The 25,718-nt window shown below is 34.5% G+C and overlaps 2 protein-coding genes and 1 pseudogene across 2 annotated transcripts; all 3 read left to right on the forward strand.

Annotated features, from left to right (window-relative positions):
• The first annotated feature begins 2,120 nt into the window (after positions 1 to 2,120).
• Positions 2,121 to 9,665, forward strand: LOC112520629. Its single transcript, XM_025129036.1, has 12 exons — positions 2,121 to 2,304; positions 2,731 to 2,797; positions 4,337 to 4,853; positions 5,115 to 5,292; positions 5,362 to 5,590; positions 5,802 to 5,941; positions 6,052 to 6,341; positions 6,434 to 6,646; positions 7,056 to 7,547; positions 7,812 to 8,474; positions 8,639 to 9,163; positions 9,249 to 9,665. The coding sequence occupies exons 3-12, from the start codon at positions 4,578 to 4,580 to the stop codon at positions 9,471 to 9,473; spliced, it is 3,231 nt and encodes a 1,076-aa protein (XP_024984804.1). The 5' UTR covers positions 2,121 to 2,304; positions 2,731 to 2,797; positions 4,337 to 4,577; the 3' UTR covers positions 9,474 to 9,665.
• Positions 9,666 to 13,886: 4,221 nt separating this feature from the next.
• LOC112513976 (beta-glucosidase BoGH3B-like) lies at positions 13,887 to 16,557 on the forward strand. The gene is made up of 8 exons (XM_025120230.1): positions 13,887 to 14,113; positions 14,206 to 14,410; positions 14,502 to 14,592; positions 14,702 to 14,847; positions 15,081 to 15,324; positions 15,404 to 15,508; positions 15,594 to 15,776; positions 15,868 to 16,557. The coding sequence occupies exons 1-8, from the start codon at positions 13,894 to 13,896 to the stop codon at positions 16,555 to 16,557; spliced, it is 1,884 nt and encodes a 627-aa protein (XP_024975998.1). The 5' UTR covers positions 13,887 to 13,893.
• Positions 16,558 to 17,378: 821 nt separating this feature from the next.
• Positions 17,379 to 20,276, forward strand: LOC112512086 (annotated as a pseudogene).
• Positions 20,277 to 25,718: the final 5,442 nt, after the last annotated feature.

The following is a 25,718-nucleotide window of genomic DNA, read 5'->3' on the forward strand; positions in this document are numbered from 1 at the left end:
TTTGGGGGTATGATATATGTTGAGAATTTAACACATAACGCGCTCTTTTTACGTCTTTTTAGTTACGATAATTTCTTTTCATTCCCAAATTGAGTCATTTTCATTTATTTATTTATACTTTTGTTATTATGAAGCTAAATGTTGTGGTTGATTTAATGGCATGCAAAATTGAAGCTAATTAGGAGTTTTTGTGAAAACAGCAAATGCTACAGCATTGGTGCAGCGTTGGCCTGGGTCTTGCACGACTTTTTGGAGGGCTTAATGAACAAGACGTTGGCTTTTTGGAGGTGGAGTACAGCTGTAAATGGGCTGGATTTTTAGTAGAAAATTAGATGTACTCTCTAGTTAAACTCATGTACTCTCTAGTTTGCTTTATGTACTTTGTAGTTAAACTTTAGTTGTGTTTTGTACATTTTAGTTAAAGCTTTTGTTGTAATGTAACTAGGTGTTGGTAAGCTTAGCCTCCAAGCTTTGTTCTTTTGTCTTTTTGTGCCCATTTTGGGTATAAATAGGAGGCTAATGTTACCACATTTTTCACCCAATTTTAATCCATCATACTTTGGATTCTCACTTTTCTCCCAACTTCTCTTCCTTTTCCTTTAAATCCTCTTCAAGGGTGTTTTTCAAGTTCTTCAAGTTCATCTTCATCTTTTTATTTATTTACTTTCTTGTCTTTTATTTTCCGCTATTTATTTTCTCGTCTTTACATTTCCGTCATTTACATTACGTTATTTACATTACGTTATTTACATTCCGTCATTTATTTTACGCTATTTACATTCTCGTCATTTACGTTATTGTCATTTACAATTCTGCAATTTATTTTATCGTCATTTACTTTACGCAATTTACATTTATGTCTTTATTTTCCGTCATTTATTTTTTACTTTCCGTCATGAGTAGCTAAGCTTTTATAGCTTGGGTGTGAGACGGAAAGGTGAGATTTTTAAACCAAACGAAAGTAGCTAAGTGTTTCGAAAACGACGTTTCATTGTTTCATTCGAGTTTTTATAAAACCAAGCACACTTCTTGACGGGTTGATCACTTGAAAGTGTTAAAGTGCGATGGACTTAGAGATAAGCCATCATTAAGCACGTCAACTTGGATGACATAAGAGGTAGACTTGAGAAAGTTGCCGACAAGGAGACTTGTCATTTATGTTTTTCAAAACGTAACTCCTGACGGGTTGGTCGCTTGTCAAAAGTGTCAAAGTGTGATATATTCAGAGATGAAATATCAAGAACACGCCAACTCGAATGATATGGGAATCGACTCGAGAGAGTGATTTTTAACAAAGAGATTTGTTTATCCATATATTTTGAAAACACTATCGTGTCACTATCCCCGGTCCGAACACCACATAGAGATATGRGTGGAAAGCTATAAGATAGWGCAATGGTGAAGTCCGAGAGGAATGCCTTCAAAATAGATGGTGGAACTTAGTTTCGAAACACTGCTTGCTGTAGCATTGGCTGCTAGAATTTGTGTTTGGGTCTCACCTTAAGTCTTACACCCTTGCTTCTTTTATATATTTCTGTATTCTGTTTTGGATAATCTTAAAATCAAAGAAAAGTCTTCAAAATCGTCATCTGAAATCATCTCTTTCATTGGACTCTAATCTAACTTTGGCTACAATCTCTGTGGACGATAATCTGGTACTTGTACCACTTATTACTTGGAAAGGCGACGTTGGGCCGTATTGTATACTTGTTTTTCGGCCCAATTTAATTAAGTCTAGAGGTGTGAAATATAACCGGCCAATCTGTATGGTCAAAAATACAAAACCTCTAAAAATTGGTTATTTTATAACAAAATGTTGTATAAAATGGTTATTTTAATAAAATTCCCAATCTAAGGCGGTGTTTGGTTCTTGAAAAAGATTGGATTTAACGAATCTCGTTAAATTTAACGTTTAAACTTTAGCAGCACCGCATCACAAATTTAACGGCGTCAGGGGAAATCTTACGTGTTGAAGGTTAGCCCCAGCCACGTGTCAAATCCAGAGATTGCGTTTACGTGGCCGCACATCTCTTCAGACCCATCGCTCGTCAATTCCTAGATAGTCTCGTGGTTTTTTGTAGGTGAAATACCAAATTCACCCTCCTCCCCGTAGAGTTTCCTCCTCTGCGCATTTGAGCATATTCTCCAAACCGATCCCATTTCTCCCACCCCACCTGCCATGCTCTAAATTCCCCCAAACCCAAACGCATTCTGGGAGATATATTGTGTATCTTCTGGAGTTGGGTCTTGTTTCTTTTTGATTCTTCACTTCTCTTTTTAGATCGAAGCTGAATTGATTTTCAGGTGATTATGTTATCTTCCCTTATATATCTCCTTTTAATTTCTTGATCTCTGTTCGATCTCGGATTAGGTTTTCTGCCGCTATTTGCCATTTGGAGCAGTTTGTTCCTTCTGTTTCCGATTTTGGGCGCAAATGTTCAATCTATTGTTTGACTTCTTATCGATTGTTAATACTTTCTTCATGTAGACGTTTGTTGGTTATCCGAATGATGCAATTTCTTCATGTTGGCGTGATCAGTTTGGACTCTCTTTAAGATTGATTATTCTGTTCAGATGTGTATATCAACGGTCAAAACATGCACGTACATACATTGTAATTTAGCGACCCAAGAATTCTAGTTACGTGTCTGGTCAAAATCTTTATGACAGATTTTTATTAGCAAACCCGTGGATCTGAATTTCTTACCTTCTTTACTCGATTGCTTACAGGGTCGTTGTAATTGCGCCTTTTAGGTATAGATTCACGAGATGAGGATTCTGTAAGCTTGATGCTAAGGTACAATTTTATGCAAGTCTAAACTGTGATTCATGCTATTTTTTTGATGATAAGAGGCCAAAACTTGAGGGTCAACTGTTTATACTTCAATATGTTGTGGTTTCATAATTATTTACATAAACAACTGCTGCATTGCACCCAAATGTAATCCATATAATTGTAATTGTCCTCCTAATGTGCTTCACCTTATGCATATATAGTTTTATGTTCATTGTCCAAGCTCTGTATGGTTTCATTGAGTTTGGAGCTTTTCACATTGATAGTTCTGATATTGCAAAGTGAGCTTGATTCTAGTCCTTTTTCACTTGAATCATGGATCTCCACTTGACTGTTCATTTATTATGTTGCTTGAAACCAACCAAATGTTTTTCCATAATTGATGTATCTATGTATTGTGATTTTGATGTCCTAATAGTTTAATATTGCGATGCTATGGCCATCCTCTGCAAATGAATTTTGACCATCTTTAAGGATTTCAATGATGCTTTTGTTGAATCCTTGCAGTAAGAAGAGTTTGTTACCTTCATTGATGATTCATGGCTATCTTTTATGAAATTAAAAATCAAATAGCAAATTACCTTGATGTCATTTTCTATTCTCTGTTACACACTTGATTGAATTAACAATAAATATATGGGCAATAGGTTCCTCATATTTTTTTCTTGATGTCAGTCCAAGACTGATATGTCTTTTGTCTGTCCACTAGTTATTTGACCATGGTTTTGTTAGAAGGGCTTAGAGGTCCTGGTATTAGTGATACTGTCTACTTTTGGATTATGATCAAAATTTAACAAGGATGCGAGGATTTTGATAGCATCTTTTTGAACTGCCTGCAGATTTTAGGACAAAAAGAGGATTGTGTTAGCGATAAGCGGGATAATAAAGTAAACTACAAACTTGATTTTAGTTCCATCTATAGATTCACAAGGTCTAAGGGTAACAGTTATTAGGAGTGCTTGATGAAGCATCTTTGTCGTTTTCCTTTTTGTAGATGCTTAATTCATTTCCAATTGAAGTCCCTTTGGTGATAATTTTGTTTAAAACATTTCCATTATGTGATTATGTATTCTAGTTTGCTGATCACTGTCAGATGTTCCTTAATTGGAAAGTGGGCTTCATGTGGGACAGACATGGCATTATAGTTGAGATGTTAGTCCACAAACATAGCTTCAATCTTTGATTTCTGCTGTTTACCAGAAATCTAGTTTGTTTATTGTCCTTTCAGAAGGTCTGAGGCCTTTAGAAACTGAAAAAATTGCGACCAATAAGGAAAAGAACTCATGCTTTTCTTCATGAAAGTTTGATAGATTCGACCATTCAAGTAGAAGATATATTTGCTGAATATACAATGATTTTGGCTATATCGTGTAGATTCGTTATACATGACATATTGGTTTGCATACTAGCTGAAAAAAATTGATACTTTGCTGTTTGGCAAATGATAGAAACCTTCCTCCATCATAGTGATGTGGCTAAACATTTTTATGTCATGAAATTCATGTTTAGTTGTTTTATTTCTGATCATTTTCATACGGGCAGGTGATTGATCATGCACGGCCTTGTCTACTAGCTTCTGTGTTGCTGGGTTCTTGAATATGTGATGGGGCACGTGTGAGGTCTGTGTTTACAGTAAAGATGGCACTGATGATGGTTTCATAGCATTTTGCCATTCAGATGTTTGCTGAAGCCTAATCTTAAGATTGTCCTAATTAGTGTAAGTTAACAAGTGTAGTAGTAGTTGAATTAATAGTATTGGTGCAAAAAGGGTCTGTGGCTAGTGATGGAGCAGATACATCTACTTCATGGTCAAAGACAAAACCTCCAAACTCCTGGTCGTAAGTGCTCAACAAATGGGTCCTCCAAAGATCTGTGGCTGGCCGTGCAAGGAGGGTCTGTGGTTGATGTGGATTCAGCCTTGGTGTTACTGAAGAAAAATGGAGGAAATATCAATTCAAGAAACGCATTTGGTCTTACTGCTCTTCATATTGCAACATGGAGAAATCACATACCAATTATTAAAAGGCTACTAGCAGCCGGTGCAGACCCTAATGCTAGGGTGCGTTTGTCTTCTGATATTTTAGATAAAGGTTGAAAAATTAAATGAAGTTTTTCAAGGGCATTGGGGTGGGGTTGGGCTGTTTGTTTGGCTCTTAAGTATGGCACCGGTTGGTTCTTGATTTAGACAGCTTGTTTTTTCGTTTGAATGAGTCTTAATGGTTCAACTTGCCTCATGATGATTCATACATTCACGTAAGTCTTAACGGTTTAGGTTTTGCTGAAACTTCTTTTGTGCTGAAACTTTTGCATAAATCTTCAGGACGGGGAATCTGGATGGAGTAGCCTTCACCGAGCTCTGCATTTTGGTCATTTGGCTGTGGCTAGCATCCTTCTTCAATCAGAAGCTTCGGTTGTGATAGAGGACTCCAAGTCACGAACACCTGTGGATCTCCTATCTGGGCCTGTGCTACAGGCTAATGGCAATGGAGATGGTTCAGGTACTCTAAGAAGCATGCCTTGTAATCTCAATTGATACGATGGGCTGAATATTTCTTGTATTTCTTCAGTCGTAACGGAGTTGTACAGTTGGGGAAGTGGTGTTAATTATCAACTAGGGACCGGAAATGCTCACATACAGAAGTTACCATGCAAAGTTGATTCACTTCATGGATCTTCTATCAAGTTTATTTCTTCAGCCAAGTTTCATAGTGTGGCTGTCAGTGCTCAGGGTGAGGTTTACACTTGGGGATTTGGTCGGGGTGGTCGCCTTGGGCACCCTGATTTCGACATCCACAGGTAACATGATTTGTATTTAGAAAAATTACAATTTGGATATAAGCATTTTTGCAAGGATGTTCTTGTTTAGAAACGGAGTGCCTACTATGGTTTGATTGGTCATATAACATTCATTAATTTCATTTTATGATATATGGTGCATGGGAAACAATGATTTGATTGTGGGTAAATGGATAGAATCAGTTTTATCATTTTATTATTATTTCTACAGTGGTCAGGCGGCTGTGATAACTCCGAGACAGGTAACATCAGGATTAGGGGCTCGGCGGGTGAAGGCAATTGCAGCGGCTAAACATCATACGGTTGCAGCCACAGAGGGTGGTGAGGTCTTCACCTGGGGTTCCAACCGAGGTAATGACCTTGAAAGCTCTACTGATTCTGTCTGTATTAAAGATAGAGTATAGAAGTAGTTATTTTCATCAAAGAATACAGACCCAATAGTATTCTGTGATGATTTGTAGAGGGTCAACTTGGTTATCCATCCGTTGATACCCAAGCCACACCACGGAAGGTTAGCTCGTTGAAGTCAAAGATAGTTGCGGTTGCTGCAGCAAACAAGCATACTGCTGTAGTTTCTGATTCGGGTGAGGTTTTCACTTGGGGTTGCAATCGAGAAGGTCAGCTTGGTTATGGGACTTCCAACTCGGGTTCAAATTATACCCCAAGGCTTGTTGAATACTTGAAAGGAAAAGTTTTTATCCGCACATCTGCAGCCAAGTATCACACCATGGTTTTAGGAGCCGATGGAGAGGTAAGCTTCAGGAGACTAAGAAAAATATGTTGAAATGAAAATGTTGTGGTGCTGCTCAAAACTGCAATGCTAATTTGGTAGGTTCTTTACAGGTGTTTACTTGGGGTCACCGACTTGTCACTCCAAGGCGCGTTGTTGTTGCAAGGATTACAAAAATAAGTGGAAGCACTCCTTTAAAGTTTCATCGCTCGGAACGGCTTCACGTGGTTGGAATTGCTGCAGGGATGATACATAGCATGGCTCTTACACATGATGGTGCATTGTTCTATTGGGTGTCTTCTGATCCCGATCTCCGATGTCAACAGGTCTGTCATCGTATCATCATCATGTCTATCTTATTGATTGGCTCATGAAAAGATATGGAAGCTTGGGCTGGGCTTGTGGCTTGTGGCTTGTGGCTTGTGGCTTGCACACTTGGTTCATATGGGCCCAATAAGGATCTATAAGTGAACCTTAAAATAGATTACAAATTAACCATCTCTAATAAATTACAATTAGAAGCACCCAAGGTGCTAAGAGTAATGAATAAAATTGCACTTCGTTTCATCTTTGTGGGCTTAGCTCAGTTAAGATGGCCTCATTTAGACTTGCCAATCTCCCCAGCCTCGAGAAATACCATACTTGAGCATCCTTGGCTCAGGTGCACCAAGCTTTCTATTTATCATGACAATAATTTTGAATTTTGAAGTATCTTTATTAGTTTCTTTGATGTAGTTATATTCACTTTGTGGGAAAAATATGGTAAGCATATCTGCCGGAAAATACTGGACGGCTGGAGTTACAGCTTCCGGTGATGTTTATATGTGGGATGCAAAGAAAAGAAAAGATGAACTGCCAGTCGTTACTCGGTTACGTGGTATCAAACGGGCTACTTCAGTTTCAGTTGGAGAAACACATCTATTGGTGATCAGTTCTCTCTATCATCCTCCATATTCTGTCAAGGCTTTCGATACACCTCGGTGTTCAAAACCAAAACTAAGCGATGAATTAAGCGAGTTAGATGAAGATTTTGCTTACAAAGATATCAAGATTGATGAAGTGACGTCAAGTATACAACGGGGTAATGGCGAAAACAAGCAAGCACCAACGTTGAAAAGTCTATGCGAGAAAGTGGCAGCAGAACATTTGGTGGAGCCAAGAAATGCTTTACAACTTCTTGAAATTGCAGACTCGCTAGAGGCACATGATTTGAGGAAGCATTGCGAGGTAATTTGTGATGTACCCATTTTGACTCTTACAAGTATGCGATCATTCCTTTTATCCCCTGATAAGTTCATGCATCTTGTTTCTCTCTGTCCCATGAAAGTTGCAAAAGTTCCGTTGATTCTCTTTTTTGAGGAAGCATTGTGATTCTTTTTTTTTTGTTGATTCTGAAGGGTAATTTAGGCAATTGATCAAGACTTCTAATAAACAAAGTTTCATGTCAAATGGCGACTGTGGTCTTATTCAAGTCCTTGATAAATTTTGCAGGAAATTGTTATACGTAATCTTGACTACATTCTTACTGTGTCGATTCACTCAATTGCTAGCGCTTCACTGGATATTTTAGTAAACCTTGAGAAATTGTTGGATTTGAAATCATCTGAAGCATGGTGTCATCGCCAGCTTCCAACCCCAACGGCCACTTTTCCTGCTGTTGTCAACAGCGAAGAGGATGATAGTGAAAATGAGTTCTTCAGGACCCGTGATAACAACAATGGTGAAAAGATGGATTTACTGAAAGAAAGAAACCAAAGATTTGATAGCTTTCTACAACCATACAACGTTGCAAATCAAGAAATTGGCAAACAAGTCCGAGCTTTAAGAAAAAAGTTGCAACAAATTGAGATATTGGAGGAAAAACGGTCCAAGGGGTATCATCTTGATAGCCAGCAGATTAGCAAGCTTCAGAACAGGCCAATTTTGGAGAACTCGCTCGTTGAGCTTGGTGTTCCTGTTGACACGATTCAGGCAAAATCAGCTTCTCCTGACGGCATGGGAAATAAGAAGGCAGAGGGAACCAAGAAACAGAGGAGAAAGAGCAGAAGAAGATCGACACAAGGGGAAGAGGTGCCTGCTACCTATGAATCTGATGCTAAATTGAACACAGTAAAGGGTTTCTTGCCTTCTGAAGCTTCTCAAGCTCACCACAAGGTATTTTCTAGAAAAAGCCAAATCTTGGTACTCATGATACATGCAATATATTAGCTGTTTGACTTATTTAGGACAACTATGCCCTTACATTTGAAATTAAGATGATAATAAACGCATATCGTAAAGGGTTTTTTACCTTGTGAAGCTTTTGTTGTAATTTATAGGAAAAAGAGATAGATGACAAGGGTAAAATAGACAAGCTAGTTATTGAGGGATTGCCTGATAACTTGAAGAAAGACTTTTCATGCTCAAAAAGTAAGAATCCATCATCACCTGCATCATCTAAGAAGAAGAACAGGAAAGGTGGGCTTTCTATGTTTCTAAGTGGGGCTCTTGATGACACCCCAAAGATCATTTCTCCTCCTCCTCCACCTACGCCCAAAAGCGAGGGCCCTGCATGGGGCGGCGCCAATATTTCTAAGGGACCCACTTCTCTTCGTGAGATACAGGATGAGCAGGAAAAAACCATAGGAAATACAACCATTGCTAGAAAGAAAGATCAGTTGGAGGTTTCAACCGATGTGAAAACTGGTGGGAAACTTCCATTGAGTTCATTTTTGCCATCAAGCCCCATTCCCATGGGTCCGACTCAGGTGCCTGATGCAGAAAGAAGCACCCCTCCGTGGGTATCTTCCGGAACCCCACCTCTTGGTAGTCGCCCCTCTCTTAGGGGGATTCAGTTGCAACAGGTGACCGGATTTCCGTTTCTTGAAAAATTTGCAATTTTTGCATCTTTAATTCTCTTCAGTTCTTGAATGTAATTTGATTGTTCAGGAGAAAAAACAACAGACATTGTCGCACAGTCCTAAAACAAGAACCACTGGGTTTTGTGTGAACAGTGGTCAGGGTTCGCCATCGGATGCAGGTGGTTTGAACCGGTGGTTCAAGCCAGAGGTCGAAGCACCATCTTCTATACGGTCAATTCAGATCGAGGAGAAGGCTATGAAGGACCTGAAGCGGTTTTATAGCAATGTTAAGATTGTGAAGAACCAGTTCTAGAAGATGTTTCATTTTAACATTGTTTCTGTAAATCAAAGTGTAGATATTTCATTGTACATTAATGGCAGCTTCCTTTAATTCATCTCTTTTAAGGTCGTAAAGAGCATAAACCTTTTTATACCATTGATTGGTTTTTTCTTGATTTATCATTGTATTTGTTAGGAAAGGAAATTGGTAGTCTTTCATATAATAAAGTTGATTTTCTGAACAGCTGAATTTACTGTTTTACCCTCTTTTGAGTAAGAAGTTTCATTATGGTCGTTTCTTATAATACAGGTGATTCCTAACCTTTTCATCACGTAAAAACAATTCTTGGTAAATTTCTAGGATGGAAAACCAATTTCGACATTTGAGGATCAACCAAAGGGCCTTTGTCCTAGCGGTATGTGAGTCTTTGGCCTTCTAGGAGGTCCAGGGTTTAAATCTCACCAAATGTGAGAAGAGTGTGTGAGTTTATCTGTTCTATTTGTCGTATATAAATATTATATACTTGAAAAAAAAGACTTGGTCTCACATGAGACCAACATATTAGCGGACAAATCGTGTTTCAGAGCCCGAATTGGTCCCTCCTATTTAACACCGTTAGTTGGACCATTAAGTTGGCCATACGTAAGGGGCATTTTAATCATTTTTGACGAGCGACCAAAAATGCAGTTCACTCTGTAACCTTTTGTTTTATTTTTTCTTTGAGTGTACATTTTTGAAAACAAGAATTATTTAGGACTCATTCTGATTTTATTACGTATTTTATAGTTTTTAATAATGATAATTGTCTGGAAATATAGATGTAATTATAAAATTAATTCAAAATTAAATAAACTTGAAAAATCAAATGGTAACTAAAATAAGGGTAATATTAAAATGGTGTAAGTGAATAGTAAAGCCGATCAAACCATCAATCTGCACAACTCAAATCACAAGTAACGCGATTAAATCCAACATGCAAAATAATCAATCTGTAAATAATTCGATATTTCATCCATTCCTAACATGATTTCTCATAACTTGTTGAACGTATTAAAGATTAGATTTAAATGCATAATTATTAATAAGAGAAAAAATTATTCTTCAAATATACATGTAATTTTTTAATTCTTTTTTATTAATAATAGTAAATGAACTATTATTTTATATAATTTTTTTGACATGTATTGGTATAATAAATCATAGAATATTGTTTAATTAAATAATTAGTATCGAAAAATATTACAGAAAATAAGCGACGAAAAATGTAATTTTAGGGATCAAAACCAAAAACCAAAAAAAGTGATATAGATAAAGGGATCAAAAAAAAATTGACTTAGGGGCAGTTTACCAAACATTTATCCGGGTAAACGTTTACCAAGTTATGTTACCTTACCGAATGAATATGATAAAGACAAAAAATATTACCCGGTAAGAGCGAGACAAGGACCATAAGTCTTACCCGGTAAGTGAGGGCGACGACTCTTACCATGGTAAGCGCTTACCTGACAAATTGTTGCATACGATTTCGTTTTGATGGACTAAAATCTTACCCAGTAAGTAAATAATAGTGTTAAATTTTACCGGTAAACACTTACCGGGTAAGTGTTTGATAAACGGCCCCTTAGATAAGGAATCAAAAATGTAATTCACTCAAAGAAAAATAAGACACAAAGGAGGTTATAAAGTGAATTGCACTTTTGGTCCCTTGTTTAAAATGACCAAAATTCCCCTCATGAGAGGGGCACATGAAACTTAACTGATCCAACTAACGATGTTAAGTGGCAGGGACTGTTTTGGGCCCCGAAACATGATTTTTGGACCACCAATATGTTTTATGATTTTAAGAGATAAAAATAAAAAAAAGAAACATTCACAAGGGACCGAATGTGTAATTCACTCTTAATTTTATGACATCATAAAATCAACTGGGTCTCTAAAGTAAGTATTATTGAGAGCATCTCTAACAAATTCTTTAAAATGAAAATCAAAACATCTTCTCCATTTTGAAAATTACACCATGAATTTTATTATATAAGTATTCAATTTCTTTAATAAAATGTTATTTCTCTATTCTATACAGTTAATTTCAAGAATTCATATTGATAGGAAGAATAACAAATAATTTTTCTTTCATATGCATTCATTTTTGCAAAGTTCTTATAATTTGGAGAATTTCACCATCTTTCTCATTTTTGGAGAAGGTTTTTTGGGAATTTATTAGAGTAAAAATCGCCAAAATCTCTATTTTAAAAAATCTGTTATAGACGCTCTAATTTTATATAAATGGTAAATTTCACCATCTTTCTCATTTTTTTTATTAACCTGGATATCCAACCCATTATGGGAGCCGACTAATCCCAGGACGACCACCTGCTTTGCAGATAACCCGGAGTCATCGCATTTGAACTTCCGTGGCCACAAGAAAATTATATTATTAAACCAAATATAAATTAATTCGTTATTGAACCTAAATTAAATTATAGTAAAAAGTTAAATTAAAAATTACGCAAAAAATGTGGAATTTTAAATAGTTAATTTGATACTAATATCAATATGTTTTTGTCAAAATTTTATGATATCTTTATATTTATATTTTATTAAAAAATAAAAACATCATCGCTTTTTCAAAATCACATAAGACCATATTATAACATCGACTGAGATAAAAAATAAAATGAAGTATTAAAATCAAGATGTATCTCGCTGCATTGCGTGAGTACCCTTCTAGTTATATTATTAGGAATTTGTTTTGATTAAATTATTAAATGTTGTAATTGATTAATCTTTCAAGATTTTTTTTTTTTTGATGATTTTACATCTTTCATATAATTTATCAGTTAATTTTTAACAGACATAATTTATTGATCAACTAACAACTAACTTGTCAACGAATTTACTAAATAGAACATAAAACTAGAATAAACAAGATAAAGACCATACTAATCCTCATGGATGAGTTCAAATTTTCGTTTATGTTTCTTTTTAATAATAATAATTATTAAATTTTCTAAAAAAATATAAGATTTAAAAAAATTATTTTGATATTATCTATTTGAAGTGTTTGATTACGAAAATCATTCCTTACAAAAAAACGAAATAGTTATTATAAAAGATACTTGAAGATTTATTTCAAATGTATAAAAAAATACTAGAAGAATACTCACACAATACAACGAGATATATATTTATTTTAATATTTTGTTTTATTTTTTGTCTTTGTCAATATAATACGGTTTTATATGGGTTTGAGAAAACAATAATATTTTTATTTTTGAATAAAATATAAATTTGAAAATATCATAAAACTTTAAAAAAAATATCGATATTAGTATCAAATTAACTATTTAAAAATTCTCATTTTTTGTATAATTTTTGTAATTCAAATTTTTATTATAATTTAATTCATATTTAATAATGAAGTAATTTATTTTTGATTTAATAATATAATTCTTTATAAAGATAATAATTAACTATTATGTTAGAAGTTAATGATTATTTTAATTATGTTCCAGACTTTTTACTTTAAAATAAGATTTTTATCATGTATTTGATTATGTTTATCTACAATTAGATACACAAATTAAAAAATGAAACTTTAATAAGTTGTACTTATGTACAATTTATTTGTAATCTTGAATTTTAAATAATATGCATTAATAAACAGTATTTCATACATAAAAAAATAGTTTTTTAAAATTTCCGTCAAATGCTTTGTGATATAGTTTAGATAAGATTTATTTCCATATTACAAATCTTACCGATATCATAAAGAACTAGCCTTTTACTTGAACCATATAACACAAGCAATTGTCCTGATTTGTGGGATAATACGATCACAAACGTAATATAATCCCTTAATTTAGCCAACATTATCCTTAAACCCTTTTTTCAATTGATTCTCAAACAATCCAACACTTCCCTATAAATACCACATTCTATCAACGTCATTCTAAATTAATCCTTTTAACAATCGATCTTTCAAACATTCGTTGCTTTAATTCCATCCATGTAAGTTCCAAGCATTCCTTGTTTGAACAATCTTTCAGGAACCAGAATATGTTTCGATCGTCAAGGTTTAATCATGTAATATGTGGTTTTTGATTTTTAGGGTTTTGTCTGTTTTTTGTTCTTGCCAAGAGAGTTTTCGTTGTTTCAGAATGTTTGATTTTGGTGATGGTGATGGTGATAGATGTTAATTGGATTTATACTGGTTAGAGTTTTTATGCAGGGTTTTTTCGTAAAAATACTTCTGTAGTATGGTTTAATGTGGGTTTTCAAGATTTTCTTGAAATCTTGTGATTTATGTAGAAGTTTCTTGACCTCAAACTCGTATTTTCCTTTCATTTCTGAAAACTAATGAAGTAATATGCTTCTTTTTTGAACTCTTGTACATGGGTTTTATTCTAAATCCTCATCAATCATGATTCCAGATTGTGATTCAAGTGTTGAAGAAATGGTGAAGCTTTCACCATGTGCTGTTACGATTCTGGTGATGTGTTGTTGGGCTACAATTGCTGCATCTCATGCCATGAAATACAAAGACCCAAATCAGCCACTAAATGTTCGCATAAGGGACTTGATGAATCGAATGACTTTGGAAGAAAAGATTGGTCAAATGACGCAGATTGATCGATCTGTTGCCACATCTGATGTAATGCAGAAATACTTCATAGGTAATCTTCAAATTACTCATCTATTTCTGTATCAAAACACCTTAAATTCATATAAAGATTTTGGTTTCCAATGGGTTTTGGATTCATTTCAGGGAGTTTATTGAGTGGCGGAGGGAGTGTTCCGGCCAAAGAAGCATCACCGGAGACATGGATTAATATGGTAAACAATTTCCAAAACGGGTCGTTGTCGACCCGTTTAGGGATACCGATGATGTATGGAATTGATGCTGTTCATGGCAATAGTAATGTTTACAATGCCACCATTTTCCCACATAATATTGGCCTTGGAGTAACAAGGCAAGTCGATTGTAGCTTTGTTTATCGTTCGATTCCTTTTCCGAATGTCTCTTTTCCTTACCAGTTTGATCTTTTTTCGAATCTTGAATAGGGACACTGAATTGGTGAAGAAAATCGGAGCTGCGACTGCTCTTGAGGTTCGAGCAACCGGCATTAACTACGCCTTCGCACCTTGTGTAGCGGTAAACGATCTAAAATTTTAGAAAAATGTTGCTAAAGAGCGATGAAAAACGATTCTAAACAGACCCGAATCTTGTTTTTAAACAATTCTTTTTTATTAACGATTCGCAGGTGTGTAGAGATCCAAGATGGGGTCGTTGTTTCGAGAGTTTTAGCGAAGATCCTTTGATTGTTCGAGCAATGACGGAGATTATACCTGGACTTCAAGGAGACATTCCTCGCAACGGTCGAAAAGGCGTTCCTTTTGTTGGTGGACAGTAAGTCTTGATTCATTCATATATATGATTCTTTTTAGTATTGAGTTCATTTGTTCTTTTAGTATATATTATATATACGGCAAATGTAATTAATAAATAAATACACCTCCTTTTATCTTTGGTGAGATTTGAACCCCTAACATCGTAGAAGGTCAGAGACTATGATACTGCTAATACAAAGTCCTTTGGTTTGATTTCATTTGTTTGGGTGTTAATTTTGATGGTTTTTGCAGAAAAAAAGTTGCAGCTTGCGCCAAACACTTTGTTGGTGATGGTGGAACAACGAGAGGCATCAATGAGAACAATACTGTCACGGACGTCCGTGGTTTATTGAGCATTCATATGCCACCTTATTATGATTCGATTCGAAAGGGTGTTTCAACCATCATGGTTTCTTACTCTAGCTGGAATGGAGTCAAAATGCATAGAAATCGCAATCTTATAACTGGATTTCTCAAGAACACCCTCAAATTCAGAGTAAGAATTTACTTTTTTCTACTGTTCTTCTCAAGATCTTGTTTTCCATGACGGTTTTGGTTTTTTTGAATGATTTCAGGGATTTGTGATCTCAGATTTCGAAGGTATCGACAAGATGACGAACCCACCTCATGCGAATTACACATGGTCGATTCTGCAGAGCGTTTCTGCTGGCATAGATATGGTTGGTTCGAATCGAATTCGATTCTTATTTTCATATGCATGTTTAAATCTTCAATTGGATTTTATATTCTGTGAAACTGGTGCAGATCATGGTTGGCTACAACTACACAGAATTCATCGATGGATTGACCTATCTTGTGAAGAACGAGTTCATCCCAATGACTCGGATCAACGATGCAGTGAGGCGGATTCTGCGAGTGAAGTTCGTGATGGGTCTGTTTGAAAACCCGTTATCAGATTTGAGAATGGCGAAATATCTTGGATCAGAGGTTTGTATTATATGATTCTGGAATTTATTTTCTTGACAGTTTGATCTATACGAAACGAAGATCTGATGTTCTTTTTTACTTGTTAAAACAGGTACATCGAGGATTGGCTAGGGAGGCCGTACGAAAATCGTTAGTCTTGTTAAAGAACGGTAAACCCGGTGACCGGCCGATGCTTCCACTCCCGAAAAGATCGACCAAAATCTTGGTCGCCGGTACCCACGCCCATAACATCGGTAACCAATGTGGTGGCTGGACGATCGAATGGCATGGCAAAAGCGGTAATATTACCAGAGGTACAACGATCTTATCAGCAATCCGAAATACCGTTCTCCCGACAACCGAAGTCGTGTACATCGAGAACCCAACTCCCGATTACATCAAATTGAACAACTTCTCGTACGCTATCGTGGTAACGGGCGAGTATCCGTATTCAGAGTCAGCTGGTGATAGTCAGAATCTAACGATACCAGAACCTGGACCAACAACGATTACAAATGTATGTGGGTCTGTGAAGTGTGTGGTTGTGCTGATGTCAGGTCGACCCGTTGTGATCGAGCCGTATGTTCCGATCATGGATGCATTGGTGGCTGCGTGGCTTCCGGGAACCGAAGGTGAAGGTGTAACCGATGTTCTATTTGGCGATGCTGGTTTTACGGGCAAACTTGCACATACTTGGTTCAAGACGGTCAATCAACTCCCAATGAACGTTGGTGATCCGCATTACGATCCATTGTACCCGTTTGGATATGGACTCACAACCGACGACGGATATTCGACGTAGAAGATCAAGATAATTTTAGCATTTTTAGTATCTATTTATTACTGAATTTGTTTGGTTTGATTTCTATTATGATTGTTGAAGACTTTGTGTATATTATTAGTATTTTAAATATAAGGGGCCGTTTATCAAACACTTACCCGGTAAGTGTTTACCGGTAAAAATTAACACTATTATTTACTTACCAAATAAGATTTTAGTCAACCAAAACGACATCATATGCAACAATTTACCCGGTAAGCGCTTACCATGGTAAGAGTCGTCACACTCACTTACCGGGTAAGACTTTTGGTCCTTGTCATGCTCTTACCGAGTAAGATTCTTGGTCCTTACCATATTCATCCACTGAGGTAATGTTACTTGGTAAGCGTTTACCCGGGTAAGCGTTTGGTAAACGGCCCCTAAATGTTATGTTTGAACCAATAGATGTTAATTATTAAACCTTACATAGTTTAATTGATTATTTATTTAAAAATATAATTGATAATTAAGTTAATTGTTTTGTTATATTATAATATTTATAAAAATTTATTGATTTTCAAAAAAAAAATTAATTTATATTTAAATAAAGTAATACACGTGTTATCATTTAAATATCAAAATAAATATAAAGTAAGAAATTAAAATTTTGTAAAATGAATTATTAAAAAAAACACGAAATATGTAGAAAAATCGAGTTTTGGTTGCTTTTTAATTCCTTTGGCTCAAACTGACAGGGGACCGATTTCTGAAGTTGTTTCTATCACCCGTTCACAAACTTGCGAGACGAATGGAGGGTAAACTTGCGTCTGAATGGGTTGCTTTTAACCGGGACTGATTCAAGAAACATCCCCTGAGATTTTTTATTACTATCTAAAATGGGGAACTTGGTACTGGTAGTTTTTGCAATATGTTGTTGGGTTACAATGGCAGAATCTGTGTATGTGAAATACAAAGATCCAAAGCAACCGCCAAGTGTTCGATTAAATGACCTAATGAGTCGAATGACTTTAGAGGAGAAGATCGGCCAAATGACCCAGATCGACAGAAGTGTTGCTTCACCTGCAGTGATGAAGAACTACTTTATTGGTAAAAACATCACAAAGATTATTAACTTATATCGTTATTTTTTTCTCATATACTGAAATTCTTGGTGAACAGGGAGTCTGTTGAGTGGACCCGGAAGTGTTCCAGCAAAACGTGCATCTGCTGAGTCGTGGATCAAGATGGTGAATGATTTCCAACAAGGTTCGTTATCGACCCGTTTAGGGATACCGATGATTTACGGGATTGATGCTGTTCATGGCAACAACAATGTGTACAACGCCACAATATTTCCTCACAAGTCCCCTTTATTGGCGGCCAGTATGGTCTCGAAAATTATCAAGAATTTGATGAATTTCTTTTCCTAGTTATGACAATGTTTTTGTAACTATCTGTTAGCTGAAAAGCTAGTAATAGGCTAATAAACTAAAGTTGATAAGCTATATGACAATATGATCTTACAAAATAAGGCAAACCAAAACACTACTTGAAGTAATTTTCCAAAAAGCTAATTTATGGCTGACCAAACAACTTTTTTTCAATAAGCTAGCTTACGGTCGCCAAACATGGCCTATATTGTTTTTGTCTTGACAGAGACAAAGTTGCAGCATGTTCCAAACACTATTCTGGAGACGGTGGAACCATTCAAGGGATTAACGAGGGCAATACAGTGATAAGCAGGAGTGAATTGTTTCGTGTACACATGCCTGCCTTTAATGATTCAATCGGCAAGGGTGTAGCTAGCATTATGGTCTCGTACTCTAGCTGGAATGGTGTGAAAATGCATGCCAATCGTGAACTCGTTACTGGTTATCTGAAGAACGCTTTAAAATTCAAAGTAAATTGACTTATTTGGTTCATTTCATACTTCTTTCGGTTTCATAAGTCTGGCAATATGGATATATATATATATATATGTTAATATTTCCTTCCAGGGATTCGTGATATCAGATTGGCAAGGTATCGACAGAATCACCACAAAGGCTCATAGTAACTACACATATTCAATCTTAACTGGGGTGAATACCGGCATTGACATGGTATGTTTGTTCTTCCTTGATGGGTTTGGTCTATTATCCTAACCATAATATTTTCATGATTATTATGCTGGGATTGTTAAGATTCATCACTAAGTAAACATTCTTAGGTGGATGCAAATTTGGTTCTTGATTACACACTACGACAAAATCGGTTTTATAGGACGCCTTATGCCTTATTGTAAGTGTCCTAATATGCCGCTGAATAGGACTTCAATGACAATTGTTCTAGGACCAAACAGTTGTCTTTATGATAAGGCTTTTACAAAAACTTTGAAATAACACATTCTATTGGATTTTAGTATGATATTTCTTTCTAATACCGACTATGATCTTTCCCTGGCACATTGCAGTTCATGATACCATACAATTATACAGAATTCATTGATGGTCTAACTAACCTAGTAAAGAACAAATTTATCCGAATGAGCCGAGTTGATGATGCAGTGAAAAGGATCTTACGGGTAAAGTTTGCAATGGGTCTTTTTGAAAAACCATTTGCAGATCTTAGCATGAGAGATCATTTGGGAAGTCAGGTAAGTGCTGTTCTGATTTTCGTTTTTGGTGAATATATTGATCATCTGTTTATGTATGCTTCTGAAGTAGGAACATAGAGAACTGGCAAGAGAAGCTGTGAGAAAATCTCTGGTTCTACTGAAAAATGGTGAATCTTTGAAGAAGCCATTGCTACCTCTTCCAAAGAAGACATCAAGAATCTTGGTTTCAGGAACTCATGCAGACAACATCGGTTATCAATGTGGCGGTTGGACAATCGAGTGGCAAGGACTCAGCGGCAACATAACTCCCGGTAAAATCGAAAATCAAATCCAACCTCTTTTTATGTTCAAAAATTGTTGATTGTCCCAGAGTGTCGAGAGCAGGCTAAATGACTACAGGTTACCCCACAGTGGTCGACCTTGCCATGCCAGAGTATGTGGAACCCTATTGGATTATTGAACCCTTGAGGAGAGGAAAGAAGAGTGCTTCCATCATATATTGAGGAAAAGTGGTCAAAGTCTACCTGATGTGGGACTATTAACATGTTTGTTATAGGTACGACGATCCTGGAGGCCATAAAGAACACCATGGATCCGAAAACCAAAGTGGTTTACGAGGCTCATCCCACCGCCAAGTTTCTCAAATCAAATGAATTCTCCTTTGCCATTGTCGTGGTGGGAGAGCTCCCATATACAGAGAACCAGGGATACAGTTCGAGTTTGACCATTCCGGAACCTGGGTTGACCACCGTTAGAAACGTTTGTGGTTCAATGAGATGCGTTGTTATTCTTATATCAGGCCGGCCACTGGTGGTTCAGCCATATCTTGACGAAATGGACGCCCTTGTTGCTGCTTGGTTGCCTGGAACACAAGGCGAAGGTGTTGCTGATGTTTTGTTTGGTGACTACGGTTTTAGCGGGAAGCTACCTCGTACTTGGTTCAAGACCGTTGATCAGCTACCGATGAATGTTGGGGACCCACATTACGACCCGTTGTACCCATTCGGGTTTGGACTCGTTACTATACCTATCAGGTCTAGCCATAAGTAGTTAATGGCTATGGTTAGACTAGTAAGGATTCAATGCATCCTAAGTTGTGCTGTGAGTGCTAGTTTTGTTATCATAAAGAACCGAACCAACCGAAACGAAAATCTTGTTGCATAAAACCATTTTTAACTATCATAATTTATTTTATTATTGTTTTTGTTATATAAACTATAGACAGATCCATGATTAAGGATAAAATACTTAGACTATGTTTAACCAAGATTATAAACATAATCTCAATTAAGAATTTAAAATGTTATTTTCTCTCTCATCCACCTACACAATCTTCAACTCTAACACAATATCATTTTTTATCGTTCATTAGTGATCTAATCTAATTTAAAATATTTTTTTTGTAAAAGATATATGTGTATAATTTTTTATCATATATAATTATTATTTCTAAGTTTAAGTATAAAAAATAGATCAAACAGACTATTGCATATTTTAAACGTAATTATAATTATAAAAAATTTATCATACAATTGAAAATAAATAAAAAAAGTATAAAATTACATATTTAAAATATGTTAGTATTAAATATTATTTATAGGTCTTTAATAAAAAAGGAATTTTGATATATAATTTTTAATCTTTTTCGTTAAAGTTAGTTTTTTTTTATTAGATAAGTTTTATACTAAAAAAAATATTAAAAACCAATTGACCGGCAACTGGCTATTCAAATTCGAAAGTAGATATTTTAGGGGGTGTCTAGGATTGTTTATTTAGAATAATTTATGTTTTTTTTTTTGTAAAAGTACTTATTAACTTATATTGCATTAAACCAGAGTTTTGTAAAAAGTGTTTGGATTAGTTTATAGCGGAACCAAAAAAAATAAGTTGATAAGTTGCTTTTTAGTATTTGACAAATTTTGCTTATATATGTAAAATGACCAAAAAATACAGTCTTCCATATTATTGACTTATGGGAGTGTTTGAGATTGTTTAYTAACTTATTTGATTTTTTAACATGTAAAAATTTATTTTTCATCATTTATAATAATATTTTTGACAAAAATTTATATCAATAAGATTAATGATCAACAAACATTAATAAATCAGAGTTAAAATGATAAACTGGTAATAAGCAGTTTTTCATAAATCAGAAAAGATGAATTTATAAAAAACTGTTTATTACTGGTTTAATATCGATATAAACAGTTTTATTTTTACTCATCCAAACACTAACATTTAACTTATCATCAATGTCAGACTAAAATAAGTTAAAAAAACATATAAAATAAGCAATCACAAACACCCTCCACTAAATTAGTGAACAACGGTGTAGGATGAGATACCTGTACCAATCATATTGTGACATGTCATAATGATGGTAAATTGAAAAAGATTAAAAGTACACCAATCATAATGTGACAAGTGGTCAAGACTGGGTGAGATTGGATTGGTTTATTTATTGAAGTACTTTTTGTTTTATTGACAATAATCTTGTGAATTGTCTAAGAAAAACACAAATAATGTGAATGAAAAGACAATTTATTCTACCCAAAGTTTGAATTGCCTTCTAATACGTTACGTTTAGTCTTATTTTAAAAATGGTGCCTTTTAGCCATAGTCGTGTTCACATTTCTTTTCCAAAATAAACATATAAATCTAAAATCAAATTCGTTTGATATCGTTTTTCATGATTTAAAAAAACTGATAAGGATTCAAAAAACATGATAATGACAAAAAAGAAAAGGTAATCTACCAGGTTGATACAACTAAACAAACCATAAATTCCAAACCTTTAGGTTTTGATTCATAAAATTCAATAAACATATAGTCGGACGTCGGTCCTTATTTTATGTAAAAAATACATCTTATTTGATTGGATTTGATAAATGAAAATATAATGTTTGTAAAAAGGATAGGAGTCGTTGAATTTAATAAATTTAAAGAACCAATTATAATAAATAAAGGTTATGAACGGTTTTTCATCGAAAATAACAAATGTCAGAAGTCCAAATTTTATTCTTTAAAATGTTAAAGTGATACCAATAAATATATTTTATTAATGTTAAAAGGTCCAATATTTTTTTTTTCCCGATTATAGTTCAAAAAAAGTATAAATAAATATCTCAAAAGCAAATAATAAAGGGTGAATTAGTAATTTTTTATGACAACCTAACAAATTAAAATTTGGTAGCATTTTATTCTATTTTTATTTATTCAATTTCCATTTTTGTATCAATCTTTCATTATTTTTCCTCTCTATATCTCATTGATTTAGGCAACTCTAATACCTATCAACATTATTGCACATCTTTCTCAGTATCACAACATATGCATAATGGTATCACATCATATATTCTAAGGTATCATTTCCTTAATTTATCATTTTTTTACGATTTTTCTCCTGAACATGAATATATATATATATATATATATAATTATTTACAAAATATTTGAAGGTTACAAACCTATTTAGATCATCCTTTTTTTTTCATCAACGGTTTGGAGAAATTTTGAATTTAAATTGATTAAAAAATAAAAAGAAATATTTTTTAAAGAGATTTTAAATATTTTAAATGTAAATTTTAATAAAAATCGATTTGTGGTTATTATCTGTCCAGGATTATTTCCACCCTCGATCATTATCTCTTTCTACTCCACACAATATTTCTATACTACAAGACATATTAAACCAAATAAAAAATCATTATTTATATGAACAAAGGTCGTCTCGTTTTATGTTATGAATAAACTATAAAAGAAAATGGTAAATAAGAAAGTACAATTATAAAAATAGGGTTGAGTTCCGATGAGAATAAAAGTTATAGTGAGAAACATATGAAGAAATATTCACATTTGTATCAATTCTAATTGAATGTCAACACTAATGACAGATCAATTCCTTTCTAAAGCACATGAGTAAGCATGGGATTAAAAGTGAACATTAAATCAACCATCCTTGCAGAATCAAAATGCAAAAACAAAAATCCTTGTAGATGTATCTTCATTTTAAATTGGGGTGAATTAAATGTATTTATTTATATTGTTAAATACATTTCTAACTAACGTTTTTTTTTTGTCACATATATTCAATTTATATGCTGTCATTATTCTTATAATAATGAATAAATAACAAAATGATATAAATAGTTTGATGTTATGTTTGAGTTTGCTTTAACCTTTTTAGCACCAACATGATTGCATCAAGACTATCACTTCTAATGCTTGGTTACATCATGTCAAAACATAAATAAAAACAAAAAAAGTGTTTTATCTTCTAAATTTTTATATCCATTTGGAGTTGGAAAGGACAAAAAAGACCATTTAAAATGCTTGAACATTGTTTTATATTGAAAAGGAGAAAAACAAGAAAAAAAATTTAAAATTTCCGGGTTTGAGTGGGGACCTTAGGCACCACTCACCGACGGGTATGTAAGGATGGGCATGGTGAAGTGGTCAACATAGCTGTTCGGTTATATTTCACACATTTAGACTTAATGAAATTGGGTCACAAAGCAAGTATACAATACGGCACAACGTCGTCTTTTCAAGGAATAAAGTGGTACAAGTACCGGATTATCGTCCACGGAGATTGTAGCCAAAGTTAGATTAGAGTCCAATGAAAGAGATGATTTCAGATGACGATTTTGAAGACTTTTGTTTGATGTTAAGGTGAATCAAAACAGAATACAGAATATATAAAAGTAGCAAAGATGTAAGACTTAAGGTGAGAACCAAACACAAATTCCAGCAGCCAATGCTATAGGAATGCTATAGCAAACAGTGTTTCGAAACTAAGTTCCACCATCTATTTTGAAGGTATTCCTCTCGGACTTCATCATTGCACTATATTATAGCTTTCCATCCATATCTCTATGTGGTGTCCGGACCAGGGATAGTGACACGATGGTGTTTTCAAAATATATGGATAAACAAATCTCTTTGTTAAAAAAATCACTCTCTCGAGTCGATTCCCATATCATTCGAGTTGGCGGGTTTTTGATAGTTCATCTCTGAATCTATCACACTTTGACACTTTCGAAGAGTGACAAACCTATCGGGAGTTAAGTTTTGAAAAACATAAATGACAAGTCTCCTTGTCGGCAACTTTCTCAAGTCTACCTCTTATGTCATTCAAGTTGACGTGCTTATTAATGGCTTATCTCTAAGTCCATTGCACTTTAACACTTTCGAAGTGATCAACCCGTCAAGAAGTGTGCTTGGTTTTTATAAAAACTCGAATGAAACAATGGAACGTCGTTTACAAAAATACTTAGCTACTTTTGTTTGGTTTGAAAATCTCACATTTCCGTCTCACACCCAAGCTATAAAAGCTTAGCTACTCATAACGGAAAGTAAAGACATAAACGTAAATTGCGTAAAGTAAATAACGATGAATAAATGACGATAAAGTAAATAACGAAAAAATAAATGACGGGAATGTAAATTGCGAGAATGTAAATTGCGGAAATTAAATGACGGAAAGTAAATAACAATAAATGTAAAAGAACATAAAATAAAGAACAAGAAATTAAAAGACAATAATTTAAAAGATGAAAGCTTTAAAACTCAAGAATTTGAAATTTCTCAAAAGGTTCTCTCAAAATCAGCCCTAACCAGCTGATTTTGATCTTGAAAATATGTTATAAGGTGTATCTAAACACAAGGCCAAGCCCCTTTTTATACACAGAGGTTGGCACTACACAACAAAAGTATTAACCACAAGTTAATGTCCAAAGGTTAAGCAAATGGGATCTAAAGTACAAGATTACATAGAAAGTCAAAAATCCAAGATTTTAAAAAGTCTTCCAGCTGTCTTCCAGTAAGCATCCAAAAGGCAGCGGCTTAATCGTTAAGCTCCTCGTAAAGCCAAGCACGTATCAGGCGGCTGCTGTTGTAATGTTGTAGCATCAGGCTGTTTAACAAAAATTGCTCCATTAGCTTGTATCTTTGAGTCCCAACAAGTTAACCACGATATTTTAGCTGCATAATAATAAAAGTATAAAGAAATAAATCAAAATGACTCAAAGTGAGAATGAAAAGAAACTAATTTTAACTAATAAGACGTAGAATGAATGCATTATATGTTGAATTCTCAACACATATCAATAGCAGCCGGTCACATCAATTTAAAGATTTTTTTGTTTTCACTTCAGTTCTTGTCCTTTATGTCAGCCTTTTTTTCATTTAGCTCTTGTACGCACCGCACAATGCTAGAAGGGTAGCAGATGTTTAGTTTGTTAGAATTTTATTTTTTAGGGTTAAAAATATAAATTTGTTATCTAAGAGGGTTATTTTAATCCGGAACCCCATATAGGGTTGTTTGTTTACCTCTTAATAGTTTCATTAAGAGACAACTTTTAAGCCGTTAAAAGGTTGATCTTGTTTGGCAAAAAAAAAACTCGCCTCTTAATGGGTATAAAACTTTCTGAATGATTTTGTATCATAGGCATCCTTTAACCATTCAGCATCTTAATTTCATTATAAACAATTACAAATCAATTATATTTTATTTTGCACTATATCATAAGATCATCTTAATCATTATGACCACTTAATTATTTTGTACCATGACCCACAATTCCATAGTCTTTTTTGAAACAATATC

Source organism: Cynara cardunculus (assembly GCF_001531365.2).
Source record: "Cynara cardunculus var. scolymus isolate 2C chromosome LG 1, CcrdV1, whole genome shotgun sequence".
In the NCBI taxonomy this organism is placed as follows: domain Eukaryota; kingdom Viridiplantae; phylum Streptophyta; class Magnoliopsida; order Asterales; family Asteraceae; genus Cynara; species Cynara cardunculus.